Source organism: Callospermophilus lateralis, chromosome 11 (genome assembly GCF_048772815.1).
Source record: "Callospermophilus lateralis isolate mCalLat2 chromosome 11, mCalLat2.hap1, whole genome shotgun sequence".
Lineage (NCBI taxonomy): Eukaryota > Metazoa > Chordata > Mammalia > Rodentia > Sciuridae > Callospermophilus > Callospermophilus lateralis.
Genome location: NC_135315.1, coordinates 44,653,965 through 44,678,094, shown reverse-complemented (window position 1 = coordinate 44,678,094; position 24,130 = coordinate 44,653,965). Strand labels below are relative to the sequence as shown.

Genomic DNA, 24,130 nt, shown 5'->3' with positions numbered 1-24,130 from the left:
AACTGCTGGGTTTATAGGTGGCTCTGAGGTGATTTTTGTGAAGTGGTGAATTTTACAGTTTTACAATTTACAGAGATTTAATTTTTTTTTTTTAATTTGGTACTGGAGATTTAACACAGGGATCCTTTATCACTGAGCTATATCCCCAGTCCTTTTGATTTTTGAGACAGGGTCTTGTTAAATTGCTAAAAGCTTTGAACTGACCTCTAACTTGGTAATTCTCCTGCCTCGGCCTTCCTAGTTGCTGGGATTACAGGAGTGCCTCGCTATGCCCAGTGGTATTCTGCTGTTTTCCCTAGCTCTTCCCATGATAGTTCTGTACCATCCTTTTTTTTTGTTTTGTTTTGCAGGGTGGGGTGGGGGCCGTGCTGGGTATTGAACCCAGGGCCTTGTGCATGGGAGGCAAGCGCTCTACCAACTGAGCTATATCTCTGGCCCCCAGAATTATACACCATCCCTAAAGTAATTTTGAGTTCTTTCCATTTGACATAATAGTTAAGGAAACTCTTTTATTTTTGGGTACTGGGGATTGAACCCAGGAATACTTACCCAATGAGTCACATCTGTAGCCCTTCTTCTTTTTTATTTTGAGGCACAGCCTCGCTAAGTTGCTAAGGATGACCTCGAACTTGAAATCCTCCTGCTTCAGCCTCCCAAATTGCTGCACTAGCATGCCCAGCTCATTTTGTCTCTTTTCGATATTGTTGATGGGCTTATTCATGTCTCTCTCCCTTTTTACTGTAGCCATTCTTTGTGAAGACAAGTTGTAACCCTACACAGTCTTACTTTTTTTTGATACGATATTAGAAAAATCAGCAAGCTTCTAGATATATACTTATTAGGTCTCAGAATATCTCAGAATGCCTTAATTTCTTCTTCTGGGAAATCTTCTTGGTTTTCTTTTAGTTACTCCATGTATAGGATTTAAGATAAGATTTATGTAATAGTAGATGTTTTGTATAATGTCTTTGTAGATGTGATAACCTCATGTTAATTGGAAATATTATGACTCTAGGCACTTTTGCTAAACTGGTAACATAGGACACATATATTAAATTTTACTGTAACACATAGTTGATGAATAGACCTCAACCCTCCAAATGAGTTTTGGGGTCTTAGAGATTTTAGGGACAGATACAACTAAATTTCCCATAAAATAATAATGGACTGTAGAAGTAGGGTCTGTTGAAATTGCCTAGAAAGTATTAGAATTCTGTTTTTGTGTAGAGAGAGAGATCCTTACAGAGGTTTTACTTTAGGACATATAGGTCAGTTTAATAAATAAATGTGCGTGTGTTTTAATTTTTGTGTGTGTGGGGGGGCACTGGGGATTGAATACATGGGTGTTTTGCCAGTAAGCTGTGTTTTGTCCCAGCTTTTTTTTTTTTTTTTTTTTTTTTTTTTTGAGACAGGTTTTTGTTAAGCTGCCCGGGCTGGCCTTGAATTTGCAATCCTCCTGCCTCAGTTTTCCAAAATAGCTGTGATAACAGGTGTTCATCTCTGCATCTGGCTTAAAATATGTTCTATTTCTAACACATTCATCTAGCCTCTTAATTCTTTCACCAAATATTTGTGTCTTTTGTTTTTTATATTTATTTTTTTGTTATAGGTGGACATAATATCTTTATTTTTTTTCTGTGGTGCTGAGGATCAAACCCAGTGCCTCACACATGGAAGGCAAGTGCTCTACCTCTGAGCCACAACCCCAACCCCTTGTGTGCCTTTTCTGTAATTCGATATTATGTTCTTCTGGGAATGTAGGGATGAAGATATAGTTCATGCCTTTGTAAAAGGGTAATATTTGATCAGAAGACAAATAGTAATAATCCTCAATACAGAAGTGTGAACCTAGATGAGAGAGTGCAAGAAGGCTTCACATAGTAAGACTTTTAAATTTGATCCAGAGGGCTGGGATGAGTAGTTTCCTCTGCAGGGGGTCATTGGCCAGTTAACTTAAAAACCAAACAGCTCTTAGAACCTTGAGTGACAAATTTTCTTTCTTTCTTTCTTTTTTTTTGTACTTGGGATTGAACTCAGGGACACTTGGCCACTGAGCCACATCCCCAGCCCTATTTTGTATTTTATTTAGAGATAGGGCCTCACTGAGTTGCTTATTAGTACCTCACCATTGCTGAGGCTGGCTTTGATCTCAGGATCCTCCTGTCTCAGCTACCTACGCCTCTGGGATTACAGGTGTCGGGGAACCTCTCATTCAAACCATAACAAATACTTGGTTCAGAAAGTCAGAGTGGTGATTAGGTTCCAGGTGCTTAAGTTACATTGTCTAGGTTTGGATTTTGGTTTTGCTGTTTTGTGGCTTAAAGCAGATTACCCTTCACTTCAGTTTTCTTTATTTAAAATTAGGATTTGTAGCTCTAATACTGGACACATTTTTTCCCCACATTGGGAGAAGATGGGTTATGACCCTGTAGGCTTTGGTATGAGGTAATTAGTTCTGTAAACCAGTACAAAGGGTGCTGTTTTTTCCCAACGCTGATTCTGAACTGTTTGCTTCCATCCTGACCTAAATCTCATTAGAAACTGTAGAAAACTTGTCAGTTTGATGTCCCATTTTTGATTTCTTTGTTTTTGTGATTCTGGGAATTGAACCCAGGGCCTCCTCCATGATAGGTAAGTGCTCTACTACTGAGCTACTCTCCAAGCCCTTAAGTTTTGAGTCTTGCTAAGTTGCCCAGTTTGTTGTGGAGAATTGTGATCCTCCTTCCTCAACTTCTCAAGTTGCTGGCATTATAGGTGTGTGCTACTGTTATTAGTTTTTTTTTTTTTTTTAACTTTAAGTGATTAAAAACTCAACAGAGACTTTCTTTTACTTTTACTAGCTGTCAGGGACAATCTGGGAAAATCATGTTTTATTGGGATGTTGATGTAGAGTAATAAATTAGCGGCATGAGAATAAGCTTTTTGGAGATAAGGGTCTATAGCGTTAATTTCTAGGTAGAAAAAATGTGTTATAAACAGAAATAAACTTTTTTTTCCCCCGCAGTACTGGGAATTGATCCCAGTGTCTTGCATGCTTTACCACTTAGCTATATTCTCAGTCCCCAAAACACATTTTACTATATTAAATGTTTGTACCTCTGGTAGATTAACTAACCAGTTAGTTAATGTTTCATTTTTCTTATTTTTGGTATTGGGAATTGAACTCGGGGTCCTACGCATGCTAAACACATGCTTTACCACTGAGCTTTACTCCTAGCCACTCACATCTGTTCTTATTGGAACAAATAATGGAATACCCATACACATGAATTCAAATCCAAATGTGATTAAATGAAGACACTAATTGGGTTAGATTGTCTAGTTTTATTCCACTGATGTGATCTTGAACAAGTTTAAAAACCATATTTTTTAGTTTCCCAAAAGGAGAGAGAGTACTGTTACTTGTTCCAAAAGTCTGTTGAATGCATTAATACAATCAGAGCATTTGGTGCGATACCTAGGAAGCATGGTGTGTTTTATTTGTGAATGAGTTATTGAATGAATGTGCAAAATCAAGGATCGAAGTTCATGAAGGTCTAGGTGGAGAAACATTTGACTCTTCTGTCAGTAACATAAACTGGCTCCATGTTGTAGATATCTAACTAAATTGTTGTCACAGAGGGAGAAAGGAAAGTTAGCCATGAAAAAACAGACTTATTGTGTTTGATTTAATATGCTCTTTAACTTGAGATGATTCAGAATTTATGCAGCAGGTATTTTCATTGTTCCCAGACTTGATATACCAAACTTGCTTGAGTTGGAGTGCTCTGGTCTACAAGTTATGATCAAACCTGCTGCAGATACTTAAAACATTATTTTCCTCGACACCAGAAATGTTTGTCACATTGACAAAATATTTGCAGCAAAGATTTCATGATGTGCTGGTTGTGCTGAATAATTTTATGTGAATATAATAGGTGGTGTTAATTTTGTACTAATGAAGGTTTTTTGTTGTTTGTTTGTCTTATGGTGTTGGGGATTGAACCCAGGGATGTTTTACCACTGAGCTATATCTTCAGCCCTTTTTTATAAAATAATAATAATAAGTTGCTGAGGCTGGCCTCCAGTTTGTGATTCTCTGTCTTAGCCTCCCTCACAACTGAGATTACAGGTGTGTGCTACTGCCGACTCAGGTTTTCTTTCTCTCTTTCTCTCTCTCTTTCTTATTCACCCTATGTCAGCTTTACCACTGAGGTCTCTCACAAGTTGCTAAAAGTTGCTGATGCTGTCCTCAAACTTGTGATCCTTCTGCCTCAGCCTCCTTAGTCACTGTGCCCTTCTCTAATGCAGGTTTTAATGCCATGGTTCTAGAGTTTGGGATAAATCAGAGCTTTCCTATAAGATTTTGGGGTATATTGTGGTTCATATTATTTCTTTTGCTGGTGTTAAAAAGGATAAGAATGACACTTTAATCTTGAGAGGGCCCCAGTACTGGTGGTAGAAATTTAGGGGGTATTAAGAAGCAGCTTATTCATGCTAATGCTGTTAGTATACTACCTAAAGTAATGGTTAAATTCCCAAACATGGGAGGGCTAAGAAAAGTTTGTTAGGATCTAAACACTTGTTGGTGGGTATGATGGTACATGCCTGTGATCCCGCCTCAAGAAGCTGAGGCAGGAGAATGCCAAGTTCAAGGTGAAGTCTTGGCGATTTATTGAGACTGTTTATAAAAAATAGAACAAGGGTTGGGGATGTAACTCAGTGGTAAAGTGCTCCTCTTAGTCTCCAGTACCAAAACCAAAAAACAAATGAATAAATTTGCTGAGGCTGCCTCAGCTTCTCACTGGGTGTGTGCCACTGCAACAGTAACACAGATTAACTAATAGGCAAAGTGTCTAAATTATCATTGTCCAAAAGAAGGTTCACAAATGGCTAATAAGCACGTGAAAATGCTTAACACATTATTGCCATCAAGGAAGTGCAAATCAAAACAACAATTGGGGTGCAGCTCAGTAGTAGAGGTCTTAACCTAGCATGGTTGAGGCCCTGGTTCAAATCCCCTCCCCCCAAAACACCAGTAAGATACCATTTCAAACACAATATGATCACTTTAAAAAGGGGGTGGGGTACAAGTGTAGATGACGATGTGGAGTTTAGAATCCTCCTACATTGCACAGACCCTGTAGAAAACAATTTGGTGTATTCTTCCACAAAGAGTTAATTATACTCCTAGTTATGTACTCAAGACAACTGAAGTCATATCCACACAAAAAGTTTTACATAAGTGTTCATTGCAGCATTGTCCATAATAGCAAAGTGGAAATATGTCCCATTATCTGGTGAATGGATAAATAAAATGTGGTATATTTACATAGGTAAGTAAATTATTAATACAGTGTGGATGAACCTTGAAAATATGCAATGTGAGAGAACCCAGTCACCAAGTACCACATGCACAGTTCTAGATTTATAGAAACTAAATAGACTGATTTTTCTCCTCACCCCTAGTAGTTGGATTTGGGGGTAAATGAGGACTTCTAATTGTTCTGGAGTTTTTCTTTTAGAAGTGAGGTAATGGTTGTACAATTAACCATTGAATGGTTGTACTAAAAACCATTGAATTGTGCGCTCTAAATGTGTAAATGGTTATAGTATGTAAGTTTTATCTCAGTAAAGCTGTTATTTAATGAAGGGATAACTACTGCTTCTATAGTTTTACCACATAGTACTCTTTGCATTGTTTTGTCACTAATGAAGGTAATTATATAGTTGAATCTAGAATAGTAGATTTATCATTGTTTTAAATATATTTTCCCTTGTATTATAAAATACTAAATGTTCATTATTGGGTATAGGGCTGTAGCTTAGTGCTTTATGATTTGCTTAGTTTGTACAAGGCCCTGAGTTCTGTCCTTAACACCACCCCCCAAAAAAAATGTTGAAATTTTATAATGCACAGCAAAATGAAAAGTAGATTTAGATTAATCATTTGGAATAGTATCCAGAAATCACTGTAAAACTTTATAACATTAGATAGTTGTGTTTAGTTTTTTTCATACATAATGCATAACCTTGCAATAAAAAAGAATAAATAATGATACTTTCTGGTATATCTGGGTTACTTTATTTTATTAATACTTTGTATCAGTTTGGAAAATTGAATTACTGGTTTTCTCAGGTATGTTTAATTTGTTGGTTTTTGAAAATAAGCTAGAATGGAACTGAACTGAACTCCATTGCCTCCAAATTTAGTCTTTGTGCTGGGCACACACCTGTAATCCCAACAATTTGGGTGACTGAGGCAGGATTGCAAGTTCTAACTTCAGCATCTTAGTGAGGCCCTGTCTCAAAAAATTAAAAGGGCTGGGGTTGTAGCTCAGTGGTGAAGCACTTCTGGATTAAATTACCAGTACCAAATATAAATTAACTAAGTAATTTGATACAAATGGAATCATACAATGTCTTTTTTCACTTAAAAGTGTTTTTGAGGGCTGGGGATGTGGCTCAAGCGGTAGCGCGCTCGCCTGGCATGCGTGGCATGCGTGCGGCCCGGGTTCAATCCTCAGCACCACATACCAACAAAGATGTTGTGTCTGCCGAAAACTAAAAAAATAAATATTAAAAGCAAAAAAAAAGTGTTTTTGATATTTACCTTAATTATCTTTCAGTTTTAAATAATCTGTAATATAGGTGTGTATCACAGTTTATTCATTTCACTTCTTGATGCACATTGAGTTCTTTTCACATTTTTGCTGTTAGGAGAATCAGGTTGCTATTGACATAATGTAAAAGTCTTTATTAGGATAATGTTTTCATTTCTTGTGGATAATACCTAGAACTGTGATTGCTTGGTCACATAATGGTTACTAAAAAAAACAAAAAACAAAAAACCAAACTGCTGAACTGTATTCTAAAGAGCTTTAGTTTCTGGTATTCTGAAGGGATGATTTTTTTTTGCGGGGTGGGGGTACCAGGGATTCAACCAGGATCACTTAACTACTGAGCCACATCCCCAGCCCTTTTAAAATTTTATTTAGAGACAGTCTCACTGAGTTGCTAAGTTTTAGAGTCTGCTTTGAACTAAAAAATCCTCCTTTCTCAGTCTTCCCAGCAACTGGGAGAATAATTTATACACCACAGTGCCCAGCTGAAGGGATGGTTTTTGAGGCATTTTCTTGGGGTTATACATTTGGAAGACTTCCTTATTTTTACCATACTGTTAAACAGTGAAGGTGCTATCATTTTACCTATTTGGTAAGGTATGCTTATGCTTAAGGAATTAATATATACTTGTTAAAAAAAAACAGATTTTTATGTCTCATCACCAAAAATTCTGAATCTGTAAACATGGAGAGCCACTTGATAATGATGGCATTAAGTCTTTCCTAAAAGCATCATTTTTGTTGTTAATACATTTGTTTGGTATTATTGAGCTGTTTTTGGTTCTTTGTTTTCTCGTATTTTTTATGTATTGGGATATTCCAAAGATTATTTAGGCCCTTTTCTTTGCTTGCCACCTAGTGGTAACATATAGTAACCATTAGTGATTTACCAGTGAATGAATTCTTAGGTAGATTATGCTTTCCTAAAAGGAGGGTTAAAAACATCAAAAGTTTGCAGGGTACCATGACACATGACTGTAATCCCAGTGACTCAGGAGGCTGAGGAAGGAGGATTGCAAATTTGAGGCCAGCCTCAGCAATTTAGTGAGGCTCTAAGTGACTCAGTGAGACCCTGTCTTAAAAGAAAAGGAAGAAAAAAAAGAATTGGATTATAGTTCAGTGGTAAAATACTCCTGACTTAAATCCCCTACCCCCACCCCAATCACAGGTTTGTACTTGTGACTCATGTGTTCAGTATACTTTTGTTGTTTGAATGAATCCCCCCTTCCTCTTGAGATTTTGGTAGGTTTTTTTGAAGTACAGTTCAATTTGTAGTTACTTGTAAGGCAACATGTTTTAGAACATGTAAACTTTTTTTTTTTTTTTTTAATGGGGTACTGGGAATTGAGCTCAGAGGCACTTTACCTACAAGCTACATCCCCAGATCTCTTTATTGTATACATTTTTTTAATATTTATTTTTTTATTTAAAGGTGGACACAATGCCTTTATCTTATATGGTGCAGAGGATCAAACCCAGTGCCTCACGCATGCTAGGCAAGTGTTCTACCTCTGAGCCACAACCCTACCCCGTTTATTTTTGAGACAGAGTCTTGCTAATTTGCTTGGGACCTCGAACTTTGGTGATCCTTCTGCTTCATCCTTCAGTTGTTGGGATTTCAGATGTGTGCCACTGTGCTTGGCTAGAGCCTGTAAATTTTTAATCTTTTTCTCAAACTGCCAGCCTGATTACTTTTATGGAGAATGGATAGATGTGTATTCTTATTTAATCTGAGATGCCTCCAAATCATAATATAAATCATACTAGACATTGCATGAAGTTTTCCCAATTCCATATAACTTATGCTCTATATTCTCTTGTTGGCTCTTCTAATTTTCTTTTAGAGAGAGAATTTTTTAATATTCTTTTTTTTTTTTTTTTTAGTTTTTGGTGGACCCAACATCTTTATGTTTATGTGGTGATGAGGATCAAACCCAGTGCCCTGCTCATGCCAGGCGAGCGCGCTACCGCTTGAGCCACATCCCCAGCCCTCTTCTAATTTTTTATTATTTCCACAGCACTAGGAATTGAACCCAGGTGTGCTCTGCCACTAAGCTACATCCCCAGTATATTATTATTTAATCATCATCATCTTTATTATTTATGCATGTATGTATGTATTTATTTATTTATTTATGGAGACAGGGTCTTGCTAAGTTGCCAAGGCTTACTTTGAGCTTGACTGAGATTGACTTCAGTCAATCTCAGTAGATAAGATTATAGGTGGCTTTTTCCTGATTCTGCTGTCCCATTGGTTTTTATGATTATGAGGTTATTTTTGTTAAAATTTCTTTTTTGTTAACATCAAAGAGGTGCTGTTGATTGATCCTGGGATCAATCGACCAGGGTCCATGTGCTCTTCTGTTGATCTATACACATAGCCCCTATTTTTGTTAATATTTTAGCTCTTGCTTTCTGTTAACTTGGGGAAGGGAGTGGACACTGTGAAAGGGATGTTAACAAAGATTTTTAAGTTTGTATGGACTGATTTTGTTTCTCCCATTTAGAAATGGTGGAATCAATGAAGAAAGTAGCAGGAATGGATGTGGAGCTGACAGTTGAAGAAAGAAACCTCCTATCTGTTGCATATAAAAATGTGATTGGAGCTAGAAGAGCTTCTTGGAGAATAATCAGCAGCATTGAACAGAAAGAAGAAAACAAGGGAGGAGAAGACAAACTAAAAATGATTCGGGAATATCGGCAAATGGTGAGATGGTTGCATTTTTCAAGGAAAATGATTGTTATTTCTTATGTAGAAGTTGACATTGAGTTAATTTGTAGAATTTTGTTACGTTCTTCTATTGAAAGTCTTACTTGAATTAGTCAGCTTCTTCTACTGTAACAAAATATTTTAGGTAATTAAATTATAAAAAGGTTATTTTGGCTCATAGTTTTAGAGGTTCCAGTCCATGATCAGGAGGACCCAGGCCCTCTGGTAAGTGTTGGATTAAATGTGTCCTGACTTTTGCCTTTTATGTTTGTGTTTATAGTTTTTAAAAAAAAAAAAAAAATTCTCCAAGAGAAAGGAGGCTTGTTTTTTTTTTTTTTTTTTTTTTTTTAAAGTGGCTTAAGTCTCAGGCTTATGGCTGTAAGTAATTTGGCCTTAGACATTGAATATTTTAGGTCATCCTGTAGCACACATTGAATATTCATCTTTTTATTCACCTGAATTAGAAATTACAGCTACAGAGTATTTCAGGACTACAAGCATGTGCCCTGTGTCTGGCTGTGTATAGTTTTGATCAGAGTACAACTAGAGAACAAATTTAATTGTTGCTTTTATTATAATAAGTATTAAAACATCATTGACAACATTTAGGGGCAATTTTGTATGTCTCTTGTGTGCCACACAATTTGAAACATACTGTCACTCTCCATATGGAGTCTTATTCTAGTCATTTTTTTAAAATATTTATTTTTTTAGTGGTAATTGGACACAATACCTTTATTTTTATAAGGTGCTGAGAATTGAACTCAGGACCTAGCGTCTGCGAGGCGAGTGCTCTACCACTGAGTCACAACCTCAGCCCCTAGTTATTGTTTTTTAAACAGTAGAAATTATCAGAGGGTTTTGGATTAAGAATTGTTTCATGAGGTTATTTTAGATCATGTTCGTTTATACATGCACATAAAGATGGGGCTTGGAATCTATCAGTGGTAGAAATTTGCCTAGTACGCTCTAGGTTCCTAGGTTCAGTGTCACCAAAATAAATAAATAACCCTGAAAAGGTAGATATTATCTCAATGTATAGATGGCAAAAACAGGTTCTAAGTGTTAAATAACATATTGAGGTAACATAGAATGTAGTGAGTTAGGATTGGCATTACCCCCACCCTCAAATATGGTGAAACAAATAATATGGGTTGACAGTAGACAAGTTTGAACCAGAGGGCTGAGGAAATGAGAAAAGATGATGAAGAAATATGCTATGAGCTAGTTGTGGGATTTTGTCTAATGAGTGAAGGGTAGTATGAATTGAGCACAATAACTGAAAACTTGGGAGAATATGAAATCAATAGACTGGAGGTTTGCCCATTCTCTAAATAGGAATAATGAGTTAAAAAAGCAAAAGAAGAAGTTTTAGGCTAAGAGTTGGAATATGAGAATTTAGGATACAGCAACACAGTTGAGGTTAAGGTCATAGAGATCAATGAATTGTTTATGCTTTGCTTGGTGGTGCATGCCTTTAATTCCAGTTATTCCTAGAGGTTGAAGTAGGAGGAATGCAAGTTCTAGGCCAACCTCAGTCACTTAGATAGTATCTCAAAAAGGGCTGAGACTGTAGCTCAGTGGTAGAGCATCCCTGGATTCAATCCCCATTACCACAAGCAGGAAAAAAAAAAAAAAGCTGTGCTGAATGGAACATGGAAGATAATACCTTGGTGCAGTATCAGTTATTGGAGAAGTAGGCTATATATATTTCATGAATGTGGGAAAGGACCTGGAGATTTGCTTTGGAGTAATAAAAGCAGTCATATCCAATAGGAGGATGTAAGAGAACTTAGAAATCTTCATACTCCTAGGGCATTCTCTACTTGAAAATTATCAGGCAGGTACTTTATTCAGAAGACAGCTAGTTTTACTTAGGGTTAAGGACAAGACTAGGAGAAGAGAAAGAGGGAGAATTTTTTATTAATGCAAAGGAGATCAAACTAGAAAGATTTAACAGTATTACTGAGAATTAATAGGAAATTGATGACAAGATGATCATGTATATTTGGGGGGTGCTGTGTATTTTTGGCATTATAAATTGATAAGAAATGAGTGGCAGTATTTACTTTGGCCTGCAGATTTTTGGTGCCATAACTGTTTGTGAATCACTTCCACTAAAGTGATTGGTTCTTGGAATATAGTTAGGAATATGAGTATTGAAGATAAACTAACTTGATTTTTTTTTTCTTTGTACCCTGTCTGGGTTCATATATTGGGGGAATTAAATCCAGGTTTTGATGGACGAGGCAAATTGCAGCCCACTTGAGTTTTTGTTGTTGGACTTTAGGATAAGTAAGGAATCTTAACTTCTCTTTTCCCTCTCTAAATGGAGGTAATAGTTGGTAGTTCATGTAAAAGCCCAGCATTTAAAAGCAACCCATGTTACATTATTACTGGCAATTCTGTTGCTGAACTGAGAGGTGTGGCGTGTTTAAGTACACCCTTAAGGAATAGCATTCAGAGAGGAAAAGTTACAGTTAATAATCTGGAGACAGTCTTTCTATAATTTTGGGTCAAGAAAGGAGGAGTTTTAAGAGAGGGGTGTGTGTTCTATTTTATACTAGACTTTCCTTCCTTCCTTCCTTCCTTCTTTTTTTTTTTTTTTTTTTTTTTTTTTTGGTACTGGGGATTGAACTCAGGGACACTCAACCACTGAGCCACATCCCCAGCCCTATTTTTTTGTATTTTATGTAGAGACAGGGTCTCAACTGAGTTGCTTAGCATCTTGCTTTTGCTGAGGCTGGCTTTGAACTTATGATCCTCCTGCCTCAGTCTCCTGAGGCGCTGGGATTACAGGCATATGCCACTATGCCCGGCCTAGATTTTTCTTTCTTAAAGCCAGAGGTAGGTGGTCAAATGTGTAATACTTTATAGAATTTCTAGACTTAATCTGATTTTTTTCCCCCCACCCTTCCAGGTTGAGACGGAGCTAAAGTTAATCTGTTGTGACATTCTGGATGTACTGGACAAACACCTCATTCCAGCAGCTAACACTGGCGAGTCCAAGGTTTTCTATTATAAAATGTAGGTTCCATACTAGAAGGGAAAATGTAAGATTAAAAGTTGGCCTTAGAATCATGACATTTTTTCTACATAGGTTTTCAGCTTTTATTTTAATAAGTTATTTAATGTTAGAAGATTGTATGGGAGGAGTGATTCTTAAAACTTAAATAGCTTGATATTCATTTGCAGATTTCACTGCTATTAGAGAATTGATTTGAAGATGATCAGTCTATTATAAAAAATTTATTGGCTTTTGCTTTATTTACCTTCTTTTGCTTTGGGTTTCTTCTCCCATCTACAGCTTACACTTCACTATCCATTCATCCACACCCCCCCCACCCCTGTAGTACTGGAATCAAATGTGTGTGGGGGTGTCTCACATGCAAGTCAAGTGCTCTAGCACTGAGCTATATCCCCAGCCCTTTATTTTAAGACGGAGTCTTACTAAATTGCTTAGACTGGCTCCAAACCTGCTATCCTTCTGCTTCAGCCTCCTGAGTAGCTGGGATTATATGTAGGGTCCACCACGCCCAGCCCACGGTGCAGTTTTAACCATTATATAGAAACATTTTTTTGAGGGCTGGGGCTGTCAATCGTAGAGCACATGCTCAAGGTCTTAGTGCAAACCAAGTACCACATGGGGGGAAAAGGAAGCATTTATTTCATGATCAAGGAGACAAATCTCTAGTTCCTCATTCCTGGGTTTTTAAATGCTTTTTTGGGGGCTATATATTTTATTTTATATATCATAAAAACTTTAAAGTTTTTCTATTTCAAATGCATTCCTAATTTTGGTTTTGTTTTGTTGTAGGAAAGGGGACTACCACAGGTATCTGGCTGAGTTTGCCACAGGAAATGACAGGAAGGAGGCTGCAGAGAATAGCCTAGTGGCTTATAAAGCTGCTAGTGATATTGCAATGACAGAACTTCCACCAACGCACCCCATTCGTTTAGGTCTTGCTCTCAATTTTTCCGTATTCTACTATGAAATTCTTAATTCCCCTGACCGTGCCTGCAGGTAAGTCATGGAGGAGAACAGAAGCTCTCAATGTGAAGTGAAAAGGTTCTGGAGGAAGAGATAGTTACTTCTTTTGTTCATTGGAACCATCTTTGTAGTCTCAAGTCACATGAATTCTTTTGGTTCTTGCTGAAAGTGTTGGGGTAACAGACAGACACATAGCAGTTAATAATCATTGTGTTGATTGTTTCAGTTATGTAGATATGAATTGTAGATTCAAAAGATTTTAACATTCTGTGTTGGAAAGGAATGAGGAATTACCATAATAAAATTAATTTTTGTATGTCACCTTTTAGTCTTTATGGGCATGCTTTTAATTAGTTATTTTCTGGGATTGGAGATGTAGGGCACTTGTCTAGCAGACATAAGGCCTGGAGTTTGATTCCCAGCACCTCTGGGAAGGAATTATTCTCTTAGTGAATATATTACTAGTATTTTTTGTCTTAATGAAGTGTCATTAATGTAAGCTATTCTCTTGTTTTTACTTTAGGTTGTTCCTAGTTTTTGATATTGTAGATACAAATTTTAGTGGTTTTGATTATTATAGATACAGATTTCAAAATCTATCTATTTTACAAATTATATTTTTATAAAACTCACATGAGTTTTTATAATTTGTAAAAAATTTTAAGTGTACAATTCAGTGACATTAAGTATAGCCACAGTGTTGTGTAACTGACTTTCTGTTTCAAGACTTTTCATCAGCACTCTGCTCCAGTTTCTCCTCTAACCCAGTTCCAATTGCCCAGGCTTGCTTTGAACTTGGTTATCCTGTTTCAGCCTCCTGAGTATCAGGGATTACAGATGTATACTACACACCTATCTGTTTTATTTTCTGATTCTGAATTTGCCTGTTCTAGGTACCTCGTATACATGAAATCATAATATTTGTTCTTTTCTGTATGGCTTATTTTATAAGCATATTTTCAAGATTTATTCACATTATAGCATGTGTCTCTACTAAAGTCCTCTATGTTTTCTTTGAAGCCAGGGCTTTGGGCATGCTGGGCAGGTGCTTTACCACAAAGGACTTCAGGGATTTGAAGGGTACCCCTGAAGTCCTTTTTGTGGCTGAATGTTCCATTTATAACACATTTAGTTTATCTTTTGATGACTAGTTGTGTTTTGTTTTTTGTCTTTTTAAATAATGCTATCATCATCAGCATACCAAGAATCTGTTTGAATCCCTGTTTTTAATCCTCCCTAGAAGTAGAATTGATGGGCATGGTAATTCTGCTTCAACTTTTTGAGGAGTCTGACCTCTTCTACAGAAAGTGAATTATTTTACATTCCCATCAGCAAAATTTGAGAGTTCTATTTTCTCCATGTTTTTACTAATACCTGCTGTTTTTTTATTTTACTTTTATTGTTTTGATCTATGAATTTTGGACCTAAGGTGCTCTATCTATCGTTGAACTATACCCTGGCTTTTTAAAATTTTTTATTTGTTGAGACAGGGTCTCCCTAAGGTGTCCATGCTGGCTTCAACTTAAGAATCCCTCTGCTTTGGGCTGGGTTGTAGTTGAGCGGTAGAACACTTGCCTTGCATATGTGAGGCACTGGGTTTGATCCTAAGCACAACATAAAAATAAATAAAATAAAGATATTGTATCCATCTACAACTAAAAAAAAAAAAAAATGTCTGCTTTAGTCTCTTATGTAGGTAGAATTATACTTTTGTACCACTGTGCCCAGCTTGATACTACTTTTTGATGTGTAAATGTTTTTAATCTGATGAAATCAAATTTATCAATTTTTGAAAAATTTCCCATGCTTTGTCATGTAAGAAAATAAAATCCAGGGCTGGTGATACAGCTCAGTTGGTAAAGTGCTTGCCTTCCATGTACAAGGCCCTGGGTTCAATCCCCCGCACTAAAAAAAAAAAAAGAAAAAACCCACCAAGTATGGTGGCGCATGTCTGTAATCCCAGTGACTATTGAGGCTGAGCCAGGAGGAATGCAAAGTTCTAAGCCAATCCTCAGTACCTTAGCAAGACCCTTTCTCAAAATGAAAAGTTCTGGGGCTGTGGTTCAGTGGTTAAGTGCCCTGGTGTTTAATTCCCAGTATTCTCCGCACCCTTGCCCACCAAAAAAAAAAAAACATGTTCAGATCCAGTGCCATGAATGTTTTTATCCTGTTTTGGTTTTTTCTCTTCCAGCATTTCATAGTTTTAGATTGTAAGTTTCTAGGTCTTGGGGGGTGTGTGTGTGTGTGTGTGTGTGTGTGTGTATGTATGTGTGTGTGTTTGTGTATACATACTTGTGCTACTGCTGGTGGTCCAACTCAGGGCCTTAATGTGTGCCAGGCAAGTACTCTTGTACATCCCCAGCACTTTGATTCTGTTTTTTTGTTGTTGTTGTTTTGTTTTTAGTTAATTTAAAATTTTTTGTAATAATGCAAGAGTTCATTATCATGCATGTGAATATCTAGTTTTCTTAATAACATTTTGTTGAAGTTGCTTTTTGTTGTTGAATGATTTTGGCACCCTAATTTATGAAGTTAACTGACAGTTACGTATATGACAGTTTTCTTCTGGGCTCAGTTCTGTTGTTTATAGCTTATTTTTGTTAGCTTCTTTGCATGCATTTTAAGAATAGTTTTTTTAACGGTTTTATTTTTTTATTATTTTTTTTTTGAGAGAGAATTTTTTCTAAGAGGGAGAGAGAGAGAGAATTTTAATATTTATTTTTTTAGTTATCGGCGGACACAACATCTTTGTTTTATATGTGGTGCTGAGGATCGAACCCGGGCCACACGCATGCCAGGCGAGTGCGCTACCGCTTGAGCCACATCCCCAGCCCAAGAATAGTTTTGTTATATTACAAATTGTAAAGTCTTTTTGATTATGTTATAGGAAATTTTATTATTGGTAGTGGTTCTGGAGAGAACACACACAACCTCATATATGGTAGTTATTCTACCACAGCCTCTCCCACTTTTTTGTTCTTGAACCCAGGGGCATGGTACCACTGAGCTTACTCCTCAGTCCTAAGGACTCAGTCCCAATGAGACAGGGTCTCATTAAGTTGCTTAAGGCCTCAATAAATTACTGAGGCTGGTCTAAAACTTGTGATCTTACTGCTCCAGTCACTGGAATTATAGGCATGTGTCATCTTGCCTGGCTTCCTCACTTTTTTGTGTGATATTGGTGATTGAATCCAATGGTACTCTACCACTGAGCTACACTCCTCAGTCCTTTTTATTTTTTGAGAACAGTTCCCCTAAGTTGCTGAGGCTGGCCTTGAACTTTGTGATCTGCTGCGTTACCCTCTGCTTCCTATTTATTTATTTTATGAAAGTTTTTGTTTTATAAAAGTTTTCATAATAAATATTATAGCAGTAAAAATCCTTTTTTTCCCCTCTTTCCAGTGGAAGTGATTTAAAGAATAAGGAATGGAGAGAGCAGTTAAATTTAACTTTTAGAAGTGATGTGTGTGTGTGATTTACTAGGAAAACATTAAGCCTAAAGTTCCTTTTATGCTAATGTACAGCTTTACTACAAAGTTCCTGGGTATTGTCTTGAGACTTTCTGTTGCTATAAAACTTAAGTAATTCAACCATTAACTAGAACTTGCAAAAATGCTTTTTTTATTTTGCATATATTTTGATGGTGGTTTCCCTTGGAATTTGTACATGTTGTTAGCCTATATAGAATTAGGTCTGTATATTGTAGCCAGTGGTAAGATGCTTGCAGAAAGCATAGTGAAAAGTAGTGCTCAAAATATATTTATTCCAAATTAATTCTTCTTTTTTAAAATAATGTTTTCAACATCCATTTGTGTTATAGTATGTGTCAGAACTCCACCTCTTTATTTAGGTAGTGCTGAGGATCAAACCCATCACCTCGCGCATGCTAGGCGAGAGCTCTACTGCTGGGCCACAACCCTAGCCCCCCAAATAATTCTTTTTAAAAAATCATTGTTATCATTATTCAACTGGAAGGGTAAGATTATTTTTGCACTGTTAATTTTTGTAATACATTTATTTAATTTTAGGTTGGCAAAAGCAGCTTTTGATGATGCAATTGCAGAACTGGATACACTGAGTGAAGAAAGCTATAAGGACTCTACACTTATCATGCAGTTGTTACGTGATAACCTGACACTATGGACTTCAGACATGCAGGGTGATGGTAAGTAAACTTTCTGTAGTTAATTGTATCTGAGTTGCTGGATCATTTTACTCATTTTTAAAATTTCTTTTTTTTTTAACATTAAAATACAACATAAATTCAGAGCCTGTCTGCTACCAAATATCAATTACTGCCTTCATAGGAAATGGTACCATAGAGATAAAAGACATATTTAGAATAGGGGGATCTTATGTTAATATTTAAAGATTTTTAAAGTTTTGCCTCTAATTAAAAATGTTTTGTTAAACTTAGTTTACCTCTTTCACAGTTCTTTGGAGGCTGAGGAAAAGAGGGATGGGTGAGCAAACAATTTCATCTTCTCAGATTCAGTTTGGGGAGGTAGAAGTTAATTGTATTTCAAACTAGATGGTATTGGTAGCTATTTTTGATGTACCTTTGTTTGGAAATCTTTCATCTAAAAAGGGACTTATTTTCATCCTGAAGTCTGTAGAGAAATGAAATGTTTTGTCCTTGGGTATTTATTTAAGGGGTCTGATGGAGTTATACTTGGAAAGGTTTTCAGTTCCACACAGTTACTAAGAGTGTTTTATAAAATTTAATTGCGATTGAGGGAATGTGTACAAATCTTTACTTTAAATGTGGAGATCCAAATTTGTAATGTTTATTTTGCTGGCAATTAAACTAATGCTCTACCACTCTGTTACAACCCTATCCCCCTATTGAAGGTGGGCTGGAGAGAAGACAGTGTGATATGACCATTATGAGATAGTTGTATGGTTGCTGGTGATGGTGGTAAAGGGTTAGAACAGAAAGTGTTTTGACAGTTTTAGCTGCAGTATCCAAATTGAGTATATATTGCATTGCTTGAGGATGGCTATATCTTCTGTTGGCCAAACTCACATGCTGTGATGTCTGATATATACTTATGTATTGGGGTATATATATGTTGTCAGTTTGTTTACTCTGCAAGGATTGAATTAAATTTCTGACTTAGGTTATGGTACTAACATGAGAATGAGGTGGTTTAGCTTCTAAATTCTAAAGCTCATGTGTTTATGAAGTATTCATGTATTTGACTAGGTCTGAATTAATAAGATTTGAAATGTAACTGACTAGAACAAATTCAGAGGAAGCCAAGGGTGGTTTTCCAAACAAAACTTCAGAAAACCACTATTAGTTCTTTGGAACACAAAACTAGTTTCCCATATCTAAAGTACAATGACTTCAGGTTCTTTCTAGCTTTAAAATTCTGTGGTTTTTGACAATAACTGTTAGAAAGAATGGCCAGTCGCCCGCAGCTCGTTGAATTAGTATTTCTGTGCCTCTTTGAGGGAATAAAAGGGAAAGCAAAATGAAAAGGAAAGCATGTGGAGAGTTTGGTAAGCAGGAACAATTGCTGCTTTCCTTTAAGTAAACTCTACTCCTCCAACCTCGGACATGTTTTTAAGGCTGAAAGTAACAGAGGTGACCTGGGTTGAAATGCCTTTTTAAAGAAACTTGATGCCAGACCTTACAGTATCTAAGTTGCTAGATTTTCCAATTAAATATAAATTAAATTTATATTCTCTAATACACCTATAGCTCATTCTCACAGATAATTAAGAGTTGATTAGTCAAAGTAGACTATATGTCATCATTCCATTTTTATACAGACATAAATTGTTATTGAGTATGGTTTTATGAAGTGGACCATCTTAAAATTGGAATATCTTCTTTAAACTATTTTCATGATAGGAAAGATTCTTTGTACAAAGATTTCTTGTGACATTTTAGCATAGGTTTTTCTTTAATCCTGAGAGTTAGTTTTAGTGTTCTCCCCTTCCTCTAAACCCCCTTGAGCCCTGTTTTCACTGTCCATGGTCCTGTTGGCATTCTGGTCTTCTGAGTTTCCACTGGAATTGGCCAACTTGCACTGCTATACATTTCAAAATTTCTCCAACCAATTCCAAAAAGTTCCAGAAGTTGTGAACTCACATGGTCAGGTTTGTCAACAGTAATCCCTACTGCTGGTACCAACTTCTGTTTTAGTTATTAGCTTTTTTTCCTCTGAGACGAAACCAGAACAACTATAGAGGAGGGAGAGTTTTATTTGGGGGCATATGGTTTCAGACATCTCAATCCATAGAAAGCAGACTGGGCTCAAGGTGAGGCTGAACATCGTGGCAGAAGAGTATGACAGAGGGGAAGGAGCTCATATGATGATCAGAAATCAGAGAGTGGATGTTATTTTTAATCTGGAGAAATTCAGTTGTTTCAGTTCCTTATTTAGTATATAATTTGAACAGTTGATCAAATTTAGCAAAAACAGTATTTTCATTAGTTATTAAATTTTTTTGTTTAAAAATGCTTATAGTTAAGGAGCATGATAGTATTAACAATGAAAAGATTGTTAATATTGTAGTAAGTTTAAATTATTAAGGGCATTAGGAAATTTTTTTTAACACTTTTGCTTAAAAAAATAAGTATAGTACTGTATGTTCTCTTAGGTGATTTGTAATAGATTCCATGCTAAATATAGAATTACTATCATGAAATTTGTGATTTTCCAGTATGTTACTTGCATTTAGTTTATAAGTATTATTTAGGTGGTTTTCTCCTTTATTTCTGGCTGTGCAAAGTAGTATCATGAAGGATTTGAATTGAGTGTTTCTAAAGAAAGAAATGTATGCAGTTTACTTACATGCTTTTATGTCTTGTTACTACAGTGTATGTTAATGTCTGTCCCAGTGTTTTGGAACATAGTTCTTTAAAGGGATCACTGCCCTTTCCTCTTGGGATGATTTCAGTCCTTTTCTCTAAGAGGACTGTTTCATACAAAAGAATATGTGTGTGCTATTGGTTCCTCCAAAATCTAGAAGGAATAGGCACAGAAATACCTTTCACTTTTCTGTGTACTTTATAAAAGGATATTATTTTCTTAGAAGTAAAAGGAAGGATTGGACAGATTATTTCTTGGAGGGCAGTATATACAAAGTGAAAGATCAAAATCTGACTCCCCTTGTATCATTGATGTTTTCCTTTGTCCTGCTCTCTTGGTTTATTTTTCTTGTAATGTTGCTTTCATATGATTGTCTCCCTCCCTCTCTCCTTGCAATATAGATTCCTAAAGGAAAATCCAACTCTTCCTTTCCTAAAAACTCTACTTTGTAAGTCATTATCATGGCACAGTGAATTTTGCTTTCAGTTTGGGTTCTTCACTAATCATGCCTGCATATTTATCATCTTGTTGCTTACAAACTGCCTGTTCTACATTTCAAGGTGCTAAACTTTTTAAGACGTCATCGGCCTGCTACCCCTGCCTGTGTCTGGTTGGGTGTGACTTACACGATGATGTGATTTATATATGTGTAGGACTTTTATGCCAAAGTTATTTGGAACTTTTGGCAAATCTAATGATTACTTATGAGTAATTAGAGTGTGTCCTAGGGTTAACTTATATTGGCAATATATTTCTGTTAGAAATGAGAGTGAATGTGAATGCTCCCATGATGTTTCCTGAATTTTGAACACAGGAACAATTTGTAGAATGAATCTTTAGGGGAACAGCTGGGTGTATTTTGAGTTCTTTTTTTTTCTTTGCATATTTTTTTCTGTATTACAAGTCAAAAAGTTTTCATGTTCTTGAGGTAACTTGAGAGCCACATTATCAAGCCAGATGTTTTTATCACAGGAGATTTGAAAATTACCATTACTTAACTCATAATACTATAATAGCACTTATTGTTTATCACAGAGGTCTTTATAAATACTTCATACTTATAGACATCCAGTATTTGTCCATTCTAATTAAATAACCAGCATTATGAATGAGTCGGTTGTGATCTGAACATTTTATGATTATTGATTGATTTTAAAAAATATTAACTCTGTGGTGGCACACATCCCAGCTTCTTGGGAAGCTGAGGTATGGATCACAAAGTTCAAAGCCAGCTGAGGCAATTTAGTGAGATCCTGTCCCAAAATAAATAAAATAAAAAGGACTAAAGGATGTAATTTAATAAAATACTTGCCTAGCTTGTGCAGCGTTCTGGGTTCAATCCTAATTACTCCCAACCTGACCCCACCCTCAGGTGTTTAGATTGTGTGTGTGTGTGTTTAAATTTATTTTTATGTGATACTGGGGTTCAAACTTGGCCTTGAATGTGTTAAAAGCACATGTTCTGCCTCTGAGCTCTGCCTTCTGACCTCTGGTTAATTGATTTTTTTAAAAATTTAATTTGATTGAAACTAGTAACTCTGTAGAAGTTATAAGTGATTTGTTTAAAGTACAAAAGAATGTAATTTTACCTGTTCCTTTTATTATTATTATTAAGCAAAAGCCTCTGCATGTTTCTTTACTATGCCTGATTTGTTTAATGCTTATTAATAGGAAGATGTTCCTCTAGTGAATAAGACTGGCTTTGTGTTGCATGTCATGGTGCAGTTGAACTCCTCAGGCTAATTGTCATGTTCAAAAAGAAGAGAATAGCATGAGAAAACTGGTCCAAATGCCCTTCTTTAATAACCTCAATGGTCTGGTTTACTTTGAGCATGCTGTTTCACTCTGATGTGGGGAATCTGATGATAGATTGATGTATCTGGCCAAGAGAAAAATTGTTAAATGTTCATTTACAACAACAGAATATCCCTCACCAAACACCATAGAACTCCTTTGGAGCATTTTATTACTCAGTTCAGTTTTTGAGACATTTCTGATAATTGAGTTTCTGGGTAAATTAGATTTTGCACCAAAAAAAATAATAATAATAATAAAGCAAAATACTCTTGGTTTAAAAGGGGTGAGGTTATTGAGAAAGAGTATTTTGACCCAAGATATACTTAAAAGCTTGAAAATTATTTTAAGACTATGGTTACTCTGGCTGTGTACTTTTAAGAGCTTCTTTTAAACATAAAAAAATCATTGATTTGTGCATCAATTTCTTTTTTATGACTATTGACCATTTCAGGACCGTGATTAGCAGTCCTTCTTAATTTAGACATCACTCAAGTATCAAGGATGATAGAAGTCCTTTGCCTGTCTGTGTTCAATACCGATGGTATCAAATATGTGTCTTTTGACCTGGAACAACAACTTTATGAAATATTATAGCTTCATGAAATATTGTCTTTCTTCTTTACAGGTGAAGAGCAGAATAAAGAAGCGCTGCAGGATGTGGAAGATGAAAATCAGTGAGACATAAAAGCCAACAAGAGAAACCATCTCTGACCACCCCACTCCTCCCTGTCCCACCCCTTGGAAGTTCCCCATTGTCACTGAGAACCACCAAATCTGACTTTTACATTTGGTCTCAGAATTTAGGTTCCTGCCCTGGTTTTTTTTTTTTTTTTTCCTCCCCGTATTTTTTGTTTTGTTTTGATTTTTTTTGTTTTTTGTTTTTGGTTGGTTTTTTTTTTTTTTTTTTTTTTTTTTTTTTCTTTTTTTTAAAAAACTGTTTCCAAAAGTTCTTAAAGGCAAGAGTGAATTTCTGTGGATTTACTGGTCCCAGCTTTTAGGTTCTTTAAGACACTAACAGGACTGCATAGAGGCTTTTTCAGCATTACTGTATTGTCTCCGTGCCAGAAGTGGCAAGATCACCATTAGAAATGGAAATTATATTTGAAAGCCATTAGACTTCTAGGTGATGCATCTGAGAGAGAGATTGATCACACTTTAGAGGCATATGTGGTATCATTTTTTTTTCCTTTTTCTAATTGTTTGAATTTTATACCAATGTTTAAACTTAATTGGGTGTTAGCTTGAGGTGGTTAAAAGGTTGTTTTGGGGGAGATTTGTTATGGTTTTGCTGTAAAAAGTGTTTCAAATTGTGCTGAAATGTTGCTGAAAAGCGTGGTGCTGGTAACAGTTCAACAATCCGTGGCTGCTCATTCTTGCCTACTTTTTACTCTCCCTCTGAAGCAGGTTAGCATTGAAGGTGGTATGGAGAAGCCTGCATGCGTGTTCAATTCTTTGTTTCTTCTCCTTCCCTTTTCCCCTGCCTTCCCTACCCTCCTTCGCTCGCTCAACCTCTTTTGTTCAGTATGTGTAACTTGAAGCTAATTTGTACTACTGGATATCTGACTGGAGCCACAGATACAGAATCTGTATTGTTCTTACTGAAACACAGCATGGAATTAACATTAAACTTAAATAAAACAAACCTAAATTAAAAATGCCAAATATACTGCGCCTCCATCCTTTATACTTCTAAAATAAAATCTGTAGTTCAAACACATTGACAGTATTACATTTGCCTGAATGTGAAAAGATTTCTCCTTTTTTCTTCCATAAATTATTTATCTGTCACCCAAAGATGTATATTTTGGAAAAAGAAATACTGCCTGTAATCTGGTTGTGAAGAACACTAAATAATCTTTTAAGTCAATTGATTACATGTCCTGTCTTCCAAATCAGTTAGCAACCCAGTATGTTGATCATTAAAGTACAACATGAGTATTTAACACAAGGTGTAATTATCAATCATTTTCTATGATGGAAGGTTGGGTTGTGTACAACCAAACAAGGTTGAATGTGCCAAAATAATTCTCGTTGGGCTGACATATACTATATACTCCTCCCTGAAAAGGTCAGTGGCAGGTGAAGAAAAAATTCATTTTCTCTGTTATCCCTTACCAGAAAGACTCGTAAGTAGTTTCTTACAGAGTAGTTTATGCATCAGTGATCACATTATATTGGTCATTTCACATTGGGCAGTTAGATCTCT

The 24,130-nt window shown here is 36.1% G+C and overlaps 1 protein-coding gene and 1 non-coding gene across 3 annotated transcripts in view; one reads left to right on the top strand and one right to left on the bottom strand.

Moving 5' to 3' along the window:
• The window catches only part of Ywhae (tyrosine 3-monooxygenase/tryptophan 5-monooxygenase activation protein epsilon), a 38,994-nt gene extending 15,408 nt beyond the window's left edge, over nt 1–23,586 (top strand). The window contains exons 2-7 of one of the 2 annotated variants that reach the window (XM_076869936.1): nt 9,110–9,309; nt 12,233–12,339; nt 13,130–13,336; nt 17,332–17,468; nt 20,529–20,575; nt 22,550–23,586. In XM_076869936.1, the coding sequence (XP_076726051.1) occupies nt 9,110–9,309; nt 12,233–12,339; nt 13,130–13,336; nt 17,332–17,468; nt 20,529–20,536 (659 nt within the window). In that variant the 3' untranslated portion in view covers nt 20,537–20,575; nt 22,550–23,586. The remainder of the gene's footprint in view (nt 1–9,109; nt 9,310–12,232; nt 12,340–13,129; nt 13,337–17,331; nt 17,469–20,528; nt 20,576–22,549) is intronic. The other variant, XM_076869935.1, reaches the window with a different exon arrangement.
• Trnag-ccc (transfer RNA glycine (anticodon CCC)) lies at nt 358–440 on the bottom strand. Its single transcript has one exon. It is a non-coding gene; the product is annotated as a tRNA-Gly (tRNA).
• Nucleotides 23,587–24,130: the final 544 nt, after the last annotated feature.